A 15815-nucleotide genomic window follows, 5' to 3' on the forward strand; every position below is an offset into this window, starting at 1 on the left:
ACATCTCTCAAAACAAGCTTTTATCATGAGCAGCCCATCAAAGACTTGAAAATGTGGCTTTCAAAAGCATATTCTGGTGTCTTCAGCTAATGTTTAAAGAATTAACATCAGGAAAAACAAAAAAACAGCAACATTCCTATTTATAATCTAACTTATTTAATTAGACATCCTACACTTATTTACACCACTTAGAAGCAGTTACAGCTGTTCTCTGCCTACAGAGGTGGAGGGAGGAGGAGTTGGAATTTTCTCAAAATATCACCATCCCAGAAAAATGAATGGCAAAGCAAGGACACAAGGAATCCCACAATCATATCACAGATGTGTTTAAAGGAGGTAACCTTCATTCTTATCACAAAGAGCTCTAATGCTTGGGAAAGAACTATTAAGCAGAAAAGGCATAAGAAAACAAATATGCCAGCAGAGAGCCAAGTTGTATTCTGAAACAATTCACAAGCAATGGGCAATTACATTAAATAACTACTGTCAGAGAATTTTGATTTAGTTCCTAAAATTTCAAACAGATCATAAAAAACAAGTATTTACCAGACACATTTATATCAAGCCACTCATCAGCATTACAGCGAGATCCTCCACTTTCCTTGAGAGACGTGAACGGCTCAATGGACGTGATGCTCCCGTGCTCTAATTCCTGAAGGCAGCTCTCCTTCTGCTGTATTTGTATAGTTCTGTTTGCATCTTCTATATCTATGAAGTCATCACTGAAATCTTCGCTCAAATCATTCTTTTCAGAGGACGACAAAGAAGATATAGATATTTCATCTCCATCATCGCTCATACACATGACTTTTGACCCATGTTTTCCCAGACTTTCATGCAGGCCCTCGTCAGATCCTGTTCTTTGAGCGCTGTTCTCTATAATACTGTTTTTCTCAACTGCTCTGTTAATATTTGTTGAAATTTCAGAGCTCTCCACGGTATGTGTGTCAGGAGAGGTACTTTTGCTGCCATCCACAGCAGTATTCCCAGCAAAGTGCTGCCTGGTAGGCTTGAGCAGAGAAGGACGACTTAATCTGTATCCAAAGGAAGGTGCTGACCCAGATCCATTTGACAGTGGGGGTTTCTTGGAACAAGGAGCTGCCACACCAGAGTATGGTCTGGTAAACCCATACTTCATCGGTTCATTTCCATTGGGTACATCCAACTGACACGCGTTTCTTGACAGCAAAGTAGACCTCTGAGACGTCCTGGCAGCCAGATTTTGACTATGATAAGGCCTTGTAAGATCCACAGCTTTATTAAAGGAATGTGACCTGGTTAGAGATGCAGTGGGAAGGAAAGAATTCTGAATGGAATGTGAAAAACTTTGTGATCTTACCATTTTTTCACAGGAAAAAGCCTTGCTATTGTCTGTAGATTGTGCTAGGCTTTCTCCTGAACTTGTCCTTGTGGCACTGGAATTAGCTCTAGGTCTCTGCAAACCTACCACCGGCCTGTTTCCATAAAATCCATTTAAATTTGATCTTGGAGCATTGAGTCCAGAATACGAGGTCCTTCCTGGCAGGGTACCTTTGGTGAATTTAGCTGAACCAGAGAGTCCAGGTAAAGACTTTGGGTTTAAGTCCTCGGTAGAAGATACGAACATATTGGTTTGCTTTGCTGCTTTTGACGCAACCGAAGCGGGACTGTTCAAACCCACCCTGAGCTCATCGTTGCCCAATGCTCCTTGAGATTGAGGATACTTCTCAGAATCGATTAATTTCTCATTGCAGTTGCGTTTAGAGTTGGCCTCTCTCCCATTTTGATCGTTAAGCTGATATCTGTTAGATTTTTTCCAGTTGAAAGAGAAGGAAGACACGCGGCCAGTGCCATTGTGCTTGCCGAAATTTTTGCCCCCATGACTCCCTGCTAAGTTAACGGCCGTCCCGTTGGGCACAGGTTGTAAGACACTCCCTAAAGTTTTCGTCCCATATTTCGGTAGCCTGGAAACCAAGGATGTTCTGGTTTGATTTTTTTCTTCCATGAGCTATTTGGGTACATTGGTCCTTAAAGGGTGCTTGAATCTAAGAAATAAAAAAAAAAAAAAACAACAAACATTAAACCTGGAGTACCCACACATTAAACAACATAGTTTTATATACATTTGCATCTGTGTGCTTCCTACATTCCTGTGCCTAACTGGGGAACTTTTAATACTGTGGGGATAAAAAGTAACCCCAGCACATTTTGTGAACTCCAGAGAAATATCTGCCACCAAAACATATTTGGCAGTTATATGTTCTTTAGGTCACAGCTCCCTCCCCCAGCTTTCCTTCTCTACATAAACTGCCTTTTCTTTTCCTTCCTTTTGAAATCCATAAAATAAACTTAAAAAGGGGTTGGGCTGGGTTTTTTGGTTTGGGGTTTTCTTTTTCCATTTACCCATTTTGACCAGGAAACTGCACTTTTCAATTGTGATACAATTATTAAATTACAAACTTTGATATTTAGGTGGTTTTTTTTAAAGCCACAAATATACATAGCACAAACCTGTGGTCAGCAATGTAAATCTGCAAAAACAAAACCAAAAACAAAAACTGAAAGCTAATTTTTTGAGATTATTTTCTGTTTCCCCAATGTCTATGTTATAACATCAGAAATAATCCCTCATATACCCTCACCACAAATTTTTTTTCCTAGACCTTACTGATATCCCCAAATCAAGATTAACATTCCTAGCTGCTTTTTTCCCTCTTTGTATGGAAACTGTTTTGGAAATCTACTTAGTCATGTACAAGACTTGAAGTACAGGGCAACAGTTGCATAAGGTCAGTGTTAGTGACTGTATTCCACAGTTTTACTTCTGTGCAGCGATGCACTGACACAAAATCCCAGCTAACAAAGTGTGAGACAAAAAGATCTTTGTAGAATTCATGCATTCCCTTGTATCTTGAATTTTGCTTCCATTCACCTGATTTGGAATACAGGGACTCGACCACACTCTTTAATTGAAGTTTTGTTATATCTCAACTTACAGTCACGTCATTTTCGTCTATTTTATATCAAACTTATTTTATAAAACCATTTCTGCTTTACACACATATCGTTGCCTCAAAAACTTTTGCCTTGAGAATTGTGATCTCCTTGCTTTGATGTACTTTTTGTTTCTTCCCCACTCACGAACATTTCCAGCCCCATGGTTTGGATAACTAACTATGCCTCCATCACCCTTTTGTACAGCACCAGTCTGCTGGTGTGCCTGGCTATACAATACAATCTTGTCTAAAAGCTATTATTAAAGACTTGTAATTCTGACACCACTACCTTGAGAAGTCTCCAAGTTTCAATGTTGTATCTTAAGACACGTTTTAGCCTTGTGTTAAATTCTGTATTTGCAAGACCAGGTTTCTGGTTTTTTTGGGTTTGTTTTTTTTTTTTTTTTCAGGACAGTTGTAAAAGAGTATCTTGTCTTTGCTAGTCTGGATTTTGTTTTTATCACTTCCACCCATTGGTCTTACAATGGTGTAAAGACAGAATTTCAGTCATTCATATGTTATTCCCTTAAACCATTACCCATATTTTTCTTTTCACAGACCTATACACATCTAGTAGACTGCAAAAAAAATGAAAATCTTTAAACCATGGCAATCACAATGAGAACCAACACATAGCAAGTAACATTGTACTTATTCAAAGTACAGAAATTATCTTGTGTAACCACAGCAAGCATCACCTTAAAGTGAGTCACTCCCCAAGCTGCAAGACCTCACTAAGAAACACTTTAGATAAAATCAAAGTGGCATTAAACTCATGCAAACTGAAGTGCGCTTAGGATTTTGTCAGTGAGTAGGATGCCCCAGAGCATCACTTCTGGAAGGAGATTCCCATTACAAAGACAGAAAGAGAAACGTACTGGAGACACAGCTTTTAGGGGCTCCTAACTTGTGAAGACATCAGAATCCACATCCTACAACTGGTAGGGCTTTTCTATTCTGAAATACACAAATCCCAAGCTTTCAAATACTCAGGGAATTCTTGCACATCGGAGACAGAACCCTCACCCAGGTTTACAAAGAAGCATATAAGTATTTCCTCTCCAGAAACAGCAGAATATTCAATTTATCACATATGATACCTGCCTCTATGTGGATTTAGGTGTTTAATGTTAGATTTTTGCCTGCATTGTACCTGCACACTTTGCAAAGGAAAATATCATTATGCTTTAAGAGCAAATGTCAAAGATATTTACTTTATGTCAACAATATACAGTAAAGGCAATAAAGTACACCTTTTTTTTAAATAACTCCATGAACAAAAAAATGGCCTTCAGCATCCAGATGAATTGATTCCCAGCAAGCATCAGAATCCTCTGATCCCTCAGAAGATAACCCAACTCTAAAGAAAAGGCAAGTCTTGTAAAGAAATCTTCCAAATTAAAAAAGTTAAATTAGAAAGCTGCTAATTTAACTTTCATGCTTTATGGATAATTCCCTTTTCACATCTGTCTACCATCTCTTAGGTGACTGCAAAATTTAAATGAGGCCATTTAATTAGATTACTTTAATCCTCCACCAAGTGCTGCACATTAAACTTGAAAAGGAGACTTTTCAGTTCTCTAGGAAGGGTGCTTGCTCATTTATCCTTGATTAGGCAAAGACAGCATATTACCTTCAAGAAAACTCTACTGACTGCTTAAAACGCTTCAGATAATTAAATTAAAAGAAAAACAATACTGTCTGTATTTTATTAGCTATTTAACTGTAACTGCTGTGCCACTTTTCCAAATTTGGGTTACATTTGTTTTGTTGAAATATAATGCCATCAATAAACACCAAAACTAAACAGCATCATGATTGGCAGATTTTTCCCAGAAAATGCGAAACTAAGTTCTCTAAAATATCCTTAATCTTGACAAATATTTACCGCTAAAGATTACAGTATCCTAACAAGGAAAATCCCTTATCAAGCACCACAGTACCTGCAAGTTATAGAATGATTTCTGCATCCCACAAAATTCAGGTTTAATGTAATTTAAATTGTAGTCTGCTGTATTATAAAGAAATCCAAAGTATTTTTAGACTTAAGCAATCTATGGATTTTTTAAAACAGACGTTTGGGCAAACAAGTTTTATATTCTTTGCCTTGGGAAATATATTATCTGGTGCACACAAGCCTAATCAGGAATTAAGCTAATTATAAGGAGCCTAGCCTTATATAATGATCCAGGGAAAAGGAATTAAAACTCACAGACCCTCTCTGAAGCATAATCTGAATTAACTGAAAAGCTGTTACATCCTTACCTTCAAGGATATTCAAGATCCTGGTGACAAGCAAAAGGATATTCATTCTCACTCTCCTTTGTACTTTCTCTATAGGATTATTTACACCTTGACAAAATCCTCCACCATTAGTTTCAACTAGAAAGCAAAACATTGACTCTCACTTCATTCACAGTTTGTTTCAACACCCCCAGCAAGGTGGTTTCCTACACATTAGCTTCTCAGCTAAGTTCAGCTTTGCATCTGAGACTCTGCCCTACCTGTTGCAGAATGATTGTTACAGCAGAAGACAGCTTAAGGTTCATACATTTCAAAGTTTGGGCTCCTTAAAAGGTTGTGATCCCTATGATCCATGCCACCAGAAAGCTAACAGTATTTTCAAGTTCCAGACTGCCATCAGTGGGACTGAATTCTCCTCCTGTTGCCACAGCAGCGTGGAATATACAGCTGCTGGATGAGGCATCTCTGACAGACTGGTGACAGGAGAGACCAATTCCATTCTGCAGACCCATTGCTATGCCAACAGCTCCAGATTTATGTTTTAGTCACATGAATTTAAGTGCACGTGCATTTCAACTCTGTCCTGTGCACGACTTACAAAACCACCTCTCTCTACATCTCTGGGTTTTAGCACCACAGCTTCTTGTTTATTTATTTGTTTTTCTATTCAGGACACACAGTATGAAGATCTTTTCACCACTGATTTGCGGTGAAACAAGCATAACTTAAGAACTATTTTTCTTAAAAATGTAACTAAAAATGCATTAGGGCAGTTATGTGAATATATCATATTTCCAACAGTGTAGGGAGGTATTGAATGTCGTAAGGGAAAAATCAGGGAGGTCCCTGCAACAGATGCAGCAAAAGGCTTCTTTATCACGTACTTAAGAACACTGCAAGATGAGGAGCACGGCTGCAAATCAGTTGTAGCTTTAAGAGAACCACGGGAGCTCAGCAGAATGCAAGAAACCAACAGGAGATCCGCCCAGCAAACAACTGCTCTGAGCAGGACAAGTGTTGGGGAATCAAGGATCATGAGTCCTGAGGAAGTTTTGCATGCTGTACGAATTACATTGAATCAGAATGCAACTAGAAGTTCTGATGGCTCCAAGACAGAACTTTGAGTATTCACAACTGTCATATATTTTATGTTGTTTACCCAGCACAGACTGGTTTCAGCTCAGTCAAAAACGCCACTACTTCTCAACTGCAAGATCCAGTAAAATTTACCAGCTCTGCAGTAAAATCCTCCAACCCTGCCTTACTCCTCCTCTCTTCAGTTTCTCCAAAACACCTCTCATCTTGAATCAATGCCCAATGCTTTATGAAGGCATCCATGAATTTTAGCCCCTCTCCCTTTCCTATGTCCAAGCTGCAGTGGTCAACACCAGCTTCCTTGACAGTCTGCTTTCTGAAGGTACCATTGCCATTAAGCATGGCAAGAAATTCCAAGACAGTGCTTATTGTTCTGTTTCTCTGCAATCACCTTGTTCTTCTGTGTCTGAAGTTGTGAGATTCTGTTTTCAGATCTCAAGACAGCTTAGAGGCAAGTCCTTTTCTATTCTTCCTCCCTCAAGCTTATGATGTTCTATCCAATTGTAAGGGTAGATCTATCAAACACCAAGCAAACCAGTTATCCAAGCTGCTCTTGTGCTGAATTTTACTTACTGTCAGTCAGAATGCACTAGGACAAAGAACATGATAATGAACAGAGATAAAGGGAGAAGAAAACAAGAAATGTGTCATGAAGAGATTGAGGTTTCTGTATTTCTAACACTGAACAACATCTTCAGTCAATACAGCAAAAATATGACATCTCTTGCCATCTTTAAAGGCATTGCTGTTATTCATCAGAACAGGGTTTCTTAATGCTTTGTAAGGCAAGAGGACACAACCACTTACTGGAGAAAAAGAAATAGCGAAATGCAGCTCTGTTTTGTAGAAGAAAGCTACCAAAATACTTCCAGAATAAAAAACTCTACTCACATCCCTAAGGGCCACACTCTCAATTCACTCTGCCATTAATGCTCTTTAGACTGAGCATCTCAAGGAAGCAAAAAAGGGCTAAGTGCTATCTGCACAGACCTGTATGCTTTCTAATCATTTGCCCATTTGTGCTTTGCATATTAGCAAAACAGAGACTAAACATTTTAAACCCCAAATCTTTACATCAAGCATTACCAAAAGGTTGAAACCAAACAGGATATGAGCTATCATAAACTCCTTAAGATTTTATTGAAAAAATGTCATATAAATTTTATCTGCGAGACAGCCGTCAAGGTCCAGATGCTTCACCAGCTGCAGCAAGGAGCAGCTTCAGCACAAAGAAAAGGAGATGGAACATGATACCTGGGGGTAGGGTTATATTACTCCCAATAAAATAGAATATCAGAGTCTGCAAAAAGGAAGAAAGAGAATTAAAAGTGCACTTTTGCATTCCCCATAAATGTTACTGCAGGTTATTATAGTTCATTCATAAATAGACATGAAGTGAAATGACAGTTTCTTCTGCATTAGAAAATGACAATGAAGCTTAACTGTTCTCAGGGACAGAGGTCAGCCAGCAAGTGGAATAAACCACTGGAGAGGCACCACTCCTCTCTGAAGCTGCTATTCATCTGATGCATCCTCTTTGAGGCAGTCTTCAATTCCCTTCTTCAAAAGGTCTTGTTAAACCTGGGCTACCAAAGTCAACTCTGCACCTGCATGTATAAACACCACACAGTCCCTGCATGACCAACTCCAAAACACACGACCCAAAGCACAGTGTGGCTGTCACTGGAAACCCAAAGGACACAAGGTGCAGCTGACAGAGCACTGCATTAGGTGTGCTGACCCTGAGAACACCACAAGAGGTGGGCGGGATACATTGTAATCTATCAGAAACAGCTGACATCAATTGATATAGTCATGACAATGTATCTAGCTCCAGTGATGAAACATAGCTGTTAAAGGGAATTAAATTCTGTGGAATACTTCATTTGTTATGTTACACAACAAACAGCCTTCTGTGAACTGAACCAATTCAAGAGATTCAATCTCAGTGAGCAAGTCAGGCTTCCTCAGTAGGGCTGCTTAAAAGCTCTTAAACTGCAAAAGACACATTGTTCACAACATCTTTGCTGGAGAGACACAAAGAGCCTTTATTTGCTTCAACTCTTTGATGACACTTTAAATTGTTACCAGATTTGCAAGGATAATAAACAGAAAGGGGAAAAACCAAAGTAAGGACAGACAGACAGTACCTGCCTGCCTGACAGATCTAATGCCCTGCAACCTGAAGACAAAATCACTCGGCTACAAAGAAGCAAAAAACTATTCTGTTACTCAAGCATTTCCCACCACCACAAAAAACCCCCAAACAAACATACTGTAAAGCACATCTATATCTAGGCTCCTCTCCACTGCTGTCTTAACACTCCCTTTTATTTGGCAAGATTTTTGTGGCAAAATAAGCCACAATTGTGTACATGCCTCTGTGTGCGTACATACATATTGGAAAGACTCTGATCTCTCCCATCAAAGTCTTATTTTTGAGGTTTCTCGAACAGAACTCCTGATTTTTGGCATTCTTACATGGCTAACAAGGCAGAAGGAAGTCAGAAAGATATCTTTCAGAACAATTTTAAAGGTGACACTCCTTGTTTATATCATAAAGGCAAATTATATTTTATGCTGTGGTTAAGACTTACTGAAAAACCCCAAACATCAATTGCAGTCCAGAATTAAAGCCTTCTACAAGTGAAATGGTGGATGTCGATCCCTCCTTTCAAAAATTTTGTGATTGTGTCAGCATCAAAGCAACTGAGAGCAGAAACAGGCCACTGTTTTTGCTGATGGTATTAGTCCTTCAGCAATAGCATTTCACATTGGTAACTTAATCTGCCTTGTAAGAATAAATCCAGAAAGATCACATCTGTCTGAAAAGCAATGTCATACTGCAAACCAGCAGGAATCACCTGCTGTTCTCTGGCAAATATTTTACATAACAACAGAGGAGCATCCTTTTTTTCCTCAGCACTACCCACTGTCACCAAATGATTCCAACACACCATTCCCACCTCTAAGTCTCCTTCTAAAGACTTCATCATTAATTCAGTAACACTCTCCAGTCAGCTTCCAGTTACCGTTTTCTACTACTTATGTACCTGGAGCAGGATTTTCTTGCTGATAAGAACAGGCAGGCTGAAAGCCCAGTGAAACTTGGAATGCAACTCATTTTAACTGGAAATATCCCTTCTAGACTGCCATCTTGTCCATCCTACCCCTCTAGTTTGTTTATTCAACTGATGCATCTTCTCCATGGAAAAACACTGAGATGCCTTGAGCTAGAACCATCTTACAGTGGTACAAACAGATATTTTTCAGTATGTATTTTGTAATGATTAAATAATGACTAATGACAGAAACAATACTGCCTGTCTGAACCACTGCTGAACAGTTTATCTATGTGGGTATTTAAAGATTAAGAATTTCCACTAGTTTAAATCTGCAAGGAGGTTGTGCTTTCCACCAATATAAAAGCTTTTTCCCCCCTGCAGCCACATATGATCATTCTTTCTCCTCCTGCCTAAGAATTATAGTTATAGGTTAAGCTGAATGACAAGTGGAATAATTGGAGGAGACTGCATGTAATTCATAGAGCCACTGGTACTGAGATATCTTCTATAAGCTGGAAGAGGTTCACAGGTAATAAGTGAGCAAGACTAGACAAGATGAACCAGAAGGAAGACAGAAGAAAATAGTTCTGAGATCTTCTTTTCTACATACTGCCAATGCTATTTCAGCATAGTTTAGCTTTTTACATAAGATCACAATCTTCAGGCAAGAACATGTCAACACATAGCTACACATCAAAAAAAAAAAAAAAAATCATACTGTTAAGTCAGCCACTGCTGGATTAAAAAAAATACTAGAAAAAGGACTGCCAAAGAAAATCTTCAACACTACTATCATGGAAGATAGACAGTGAACCTTGGATAAGCTGGAAATATTATACAAATCATGATATTTCCCTAGGTTTGGATCATGACACTTCAGTGCCCAGATTCAATTCTCCATATAGTCCTGACAGTCAATTTTATTTTAAAGGTGAGGAATACAAAAATTCCATTGTCTCCTAGAGTAGCCTTAAAAAAAAAAAATGTACCAGGGAAGGGATGATCAGAGCAAATATGCAATGTGGCTTCCTCAACATTCAGCTGCTTTCAGTTAATAGGATGTCTTGAATTTGATGCAGCTTGTTTAGGAACCCTTCACAGATCTCTTGTCCACTATCTTATGTAACCTGTCCTTGAGCCCCCAAACTTTCCATCCATGAATGCCTTAAGCAAGGAGTTTCAGAGCCCTACTAGTAATTCTTTTAAAGGTTATTTTGCTGTCTTGCAGAGATTCCCAAGGAAAACTACTAAAACTACTTGTAAACTCCCTACATTGCAAGAAAGGGTCACTGATTTCTGCTCTCCTTGCTAACAAACACAGCAGTTTGTTTCACATCCACATGCTTTCAAGAAGATCCTGTATTATTTGAAGTTTGACTTCTCTTTAACATCCACCCTTAACCAAAAAACTGCTGTATTACAGCTTTCAGTTGAAACTTGTTAATTTTTGAACCACATGTTCTAACTATCACTTTCTTGCTATTGAATTTAATTTCATTAGTGCTAGACACATCCAGCTTCTGGCTATTCCACTGCTATAAATCAGTTCCCAATCTCAAAACCAAACTCCCTAAAATTATTTGAGTACCAAACAACTTGGCATAACAAACACCAGTATGTTTTTCCCACAGACTGGCAGACTGTATTTTGTGTTTTCCTACCGATTTTCTGACACAGAGCTATCCTGGAATGTACCCACCTAGGTCATTTTCCTGGGAAAAAAAAGATTCTCCAAGAAACTGACACTTGTAACATCAGTTACCAGCAACAGTTTGTCCACAGGATTAGTTTCAGAGTTACTCCTCTATGCTTACTGTTTCCTAAAATTTACAGGAAGGTGATAATTTGTTTTGGTTAATCAAGATCTCAAATTTAGTCATTGTAAAGTTTTATTTTTATAAATTACCATTTCAGAATGCTTTCATGATTAAAGGATCGTTTTTTTCTCTTTTTAACTCTACTGATGGACAAGGCTATGCAGGTTGAAAGACAGTGGCAGGAGACTTGAGGAGAGGAGCACAAACAGCAGCAGCTTGGGCCTTGCCAAATTCCCACCTATGCAAGTCTGCCTTACTGAGATGAAAAAAAGCCATAGCATCCCCCAACTCATCAAAACTACATATCAAGATGTCTACATGATAATTTTAACATATAAGACTAAAAAAATGCATTTAAGTAAAGCCTATCTTTAACACAATTTACAAAAAAAAGGAGTCGGTTTTGTATCATAGTAATCCACATTGTAGTGACAATCTCTGTATCTATCTAGAAGAGATTCTTGAGCGTCCAGCTTAAAACACAAGGTATTTTTAAGTAAAGAGAAACCAGGATTTTCAGTTCTCCTTGGATGCTTCCCTTGTGCACAGAATTTCTTTGGCTTCAGGGAATAAATTATTTGCAATTTAAGGGTTATTCCTGATCTATACTTGTTCAACCACCTCATCAAAGCAAATCCTCATCAGCCATTTCCTCTGGCTAAGAAGCCAAGCCTCCCTGCAGCAAGAGCCTTGCCAACATTGCCCACATTTCGTCAGTCGAGGCCATTAAAATGCACTCTGCAGAGCAGGACCTCAGCTCAGCACAAAGTGCTCATGCAGAGAGTCATTTTACTGAGAACTTGTGACATCAGTTCCCCATGTGACCAGGGCTAAGCACTCCCACCCTGAGAAGACTTTCTTCCTTCAATTACTTTAGGATATTATCAGCAGAACTGCTGCAGCTGAGATCCTCCTTCTAGGACAGAGAAGAGCTAGTGAGCAAAGTCCAGATCTCTGCAAATCCAGCTACTTTTGATCAAGGAGGAAACAACATTCTCAGAATGTCTTCCAAAATGCACCTATTTGATAGCAGTTTAAGAGTGAACTGGAGTATGTGTCCCAAAGCTATGAAGAAATGCAAAGACCTGTCTTGCCCAGCTAAACTTCAACTTTGTGATAATTATTTTAATGCTGTTGGGATTTTACCGTAACATACATGTGTTCAGGTACCCAGAGATTTACATAAGCTATTTTTTATTTACAGGATTTTAAACCTAATTATTGAAAGCACCATTAGTATTTTGATCTCCTTAGTGTTCCTGTTGGCATGGAACTTAACCCTGCCTGAAAGCTTCTAATTAAGAAGATGGTGCTGCTGTTTACACTTCCAAATAGTGGCTAAAAGAGAACACCACAACCACTGCTCTAACTGGCTACGTTCAGTTAGAAGAGTTCCTTCAACTCTTATCCATTTTGAGACACCAACACTTTCTAACAATTTCAGTGTTCATCTGAAGATTGATGGCATGATGGTTTTTTATCCAGAGAGCCCGTGCCAACACTTCTTACTAACTGGTTTATTCCAAATAACCAATCCCTCTTAAAGGATGATCAGGTCCAAAAGTAATGGATTTTACTACAATAAGCTTTTACATGAACAGTTCCATTAAACAGGATTACTCATTAGTATAACAATACATTAAATGAGATCATTATGTTAATTGAGACATTTACTATTCATTTTTTCCTGTATTCATATACAGGAAATTATTACCTCAGTTCAAAAACATGAGGTGTTATAGTGGTCAAAAATATTAAATATAAAGTCTTCTAAACCTGCAACATTTCTACAGTTTCAAGAGCTTTACAGTTAGAAGACAATACTGGGCAGATTTTGGAGCCAAAATATTGATATTTCTATAATGAAAAGTACTGTCCATGAGGAAAAATTAAACTTTGACTTCAAAATTAATTTTTCTACACTAAGTTGTAATTCACATAAATCCTTAATATTTAGGTAGCTGGTTATTACTAATGTTCATTTATTAGGCAATCACTCTTCAGCTTGGAGGCATTTAATTTAAAATGGGCCTGAGTTATGTGATCATTATACACATGAGAAAACAACTGGCAATTTTCAGTCACTATCACCAAACAATGTAAATATTTACTGCCTCACACTAACCCGACGAAGAGTTTTTTATTTCTGATTTCCTCAAACACAAAATTTTTAAAGTTTCAGAGAATATATAAAGTGGTTCTCAATTACAAAAATGTAACAAAATGAGACCTTACGTCCAACTTCACTTCATTTTTAATACCTTCATAACCTCTGCATCAAACTGAGGCTCAAAGCCCGCAGACACTAAACCCAAACCTGCTAAAAAAATGAAGTACAGACCCTGCAAGTTGAACCAAACCTCCTGAGAAGTGGTTAACATCTTTATGTGGCGTACCAGACAGAGAAACAGATCGACAATCCTTACCTTAATTTGTTGTCTGGCCTGGACACTAACGTTCTGCTACAGCACAAAGTTCCCATGCAGTTTTGCTTTCTTTAACCGAAGATAAACAGCTCGACCTCCTCCAGCTCAAAGTTAAAGGCTGAGGTTGCCTACGTTTCATTGTGTGCCAAAGTACATCTGACAGAACGCGATGTGAACAGCAGGCTCTGGGTGACGAAAGCAGAGTCTCAGTGTCATTAAAGCAATATCACCAGAATGTACACAACACCCCCTCGGTACAAACCTGAACAGCTAAACTGGACACTCCATCATTACTATTATTATTATTAATTTCCACCGTTACTATCCTTTTTTTTTTTCGCTGTTGTCATTGAACAACCACACACTGGATACTTTTGCTCCTTCCCCTTTTCGGAGACGCAAAACCTCGAGATACACAACCTCGAGCCACCAGACCTTCGGGGCTCGCAGCAGCTGTTCCTGCAGGTCCGTGTCACCCCACACGCACCCAATTAAAGGACGCACAAACCTCCGCGGGGCCGGTACCGAGGGCGCTCCCCGGGCCCGCCGGGACAGCCAGCGGGCCGGGACAGCCAGCGGGCCGGGACAGCCAGAGGGCCGGGACAGCCAGCGGGCCGGGACAGCCAGCGGGCCGGGACAGCCAGCGGGCCGGGACAGCCAGCGGGCCGGGGGCGAGCGCTGCGGCCGCGGGGACGCGCAGGGGGGGGGACGCTCAGGAGGCCACCCCGCCCGCCCCCGCCCTTCCCCGGCCCCCCGCGGCCCCCGCTGCCGCAGCATCTCCGGTCCGGCCCGGCCACAACCCCCACATCGCAGCGGGCCAGCGGCCGCGCCCCGCAGGCGAACAGCCCCGGTGAGCGGCCAGCCCCGCACTCACCGCCGCCCCACCGCCTCCTCGGGCAGGGCCGCTCCGCGCCCCGATGCCGCCGGCCCCGCCCGGCCCGGCCCGCGCAGGGAGGGGCGCAGGGAGGCGGGGACACGCAGCCGCCCCTCGGCCCGCCCTGACGTCAGCGCGGCCGCCCCGCCCCGCCCGTGGCGAAGCGGCACCGCCCATGGCCGCTGGGCTGCTCAGCCCGCCCGGCACCCGGGCACCGCCCGCCGGTCCCCTGTGCCGGCCCACCCGAGCCATCACCGAGCCCGCCGGCACGGCCGAGGGCAAGCGAGCGGGCCTGCGGGTGTGCCGACCCTGCGGCAGGGAATCATCGAGTCATCGGGGCTGGAAGAGACCTACCTTTAAAGTCGTCGAGTCCGACCGTCAGCCCAGAACTACCGCTGTGACCTCTAAAACACTAAACCACATCACCCAGCGCCAGATCCAGGCACCGTGCTAATAACAGCAGGGTTGTGGGTTTGATCCCCTCCCGGGCCATTCATTTAGGAGCTGGACTCGATGATTTTTGTGGGTCCCTTTCAACTCAGAATATTCTGAGAAACCTCCAGGGATGGTGACGCCACCACCTCCCTGGGCAACTATTCCAGTGCCCGACCACCCAAACAGTGAAATATTTTTTTTTTAATATGTAACCTTAATCTCCCCTGTCTCAGCTTAAGGCTATTTCCTCTTGTCTCACTGCAGGCACAGCAGAAGAGACCGACCCCCACCTCACTGCAACCTCCTGTCAGGTGGTTGTGAAGAGTGATGAGGTCCCCCCTGAGCCTTCTTGAGACTAAACAACCCCAGCTGCCTTAGCCCTTTCTCACAAGATGTGTTTTTAAACCTTTCACGTGCCTTGTTGCCCTTTACTGGACTTGCTCCAGGACCTCAATGTCCTTTTAAAGTGAGGAGCCCAAAGCTGAACTCAGCACTCGAGGTGCAGCCTCAGCAATGCCAAGCACAGGGGGATGATCAATGCCCTGGTCCTGCTGCCCACACTGCAACAGAGAGCACTCGCAGGGGAAAGGCCTCACAGATGACTCAGCTACATGGAAATCCCAATGGACTCTTGCAGTCAACCACGGGAGACCAGGCTTTCTCCATGCTAGTGCTCACAGAATGAGCTGAGACTTCAATTTCCTTGAATTTTCTGCCTGTGCTGGGAATTAGAAGGCACTGACAGAAGGTTCAGAAGTTCCATGCTGGTGGTTACATTAGATGGATCAGGGTGGTTTCACTGAATTTAACACCCCACTGAGGCCTGTATTTCTGCACCTCCCCCAGTTTGGGACCTTCAAGCATTTCATCATCTATATTGCTGT

General features: G+C 41.3%; 1 protein-coding gene across 8 annotated transcripts in view; it reads right to left on the minus strand.

Moving 5' to 3' along the window:
- The window catches only part of CCSER2 (coiled-coil serine rich protein 2), a 65586-nt gene extending 51025 nt beyond the window's left edge, over positions 1-14561 (minus strand). For 6 of the 8 annotated variants that reach the window (XR_004358205.1, XM_032694320.1, XM_032694317.1 and 3 more), the window contains exons 1-3: positions 14497-14556; positions 13623-13807; positions 547-2024 (exon numbers count right to left, since the gene is read on the minus strand). Coding sequence is in view for 7 of the 8 variants with exons in the window: in XM_032694320.1 (XP_032550211.1) it covers positions 547-1984 (1438 nt within the window). In the remaining variant the exon portion in view is untranslated. Of the gene's footprint in view, positions 1-546; positions 2025-13622; positions 13808-14496 lie in introns of all 8 variants that reach the window. The other 2 variants (XM_032694321.1, XM_032694318.1) reach the window with 2 other exon arrangements.
- Between the last annotated feature and the right edge of the window lie 1254 nt (positions 14562-15815).

Source organism: Chiroxiphia lanceolata, chromosome 8 (genome assembly GCF_009829145.1).
Source record: "Chiroxiphia lanceolata isolate bChiLan1 chromosome 8, bChiLan1.pri, whole genome shotgun sequence".
Lineage (NCBI taxonomy): Eukaryota > Metazoa > Chordata > Aves > Passeriformes > Pipridae > Chiroxiphia > Chiroxiphia lanceolata.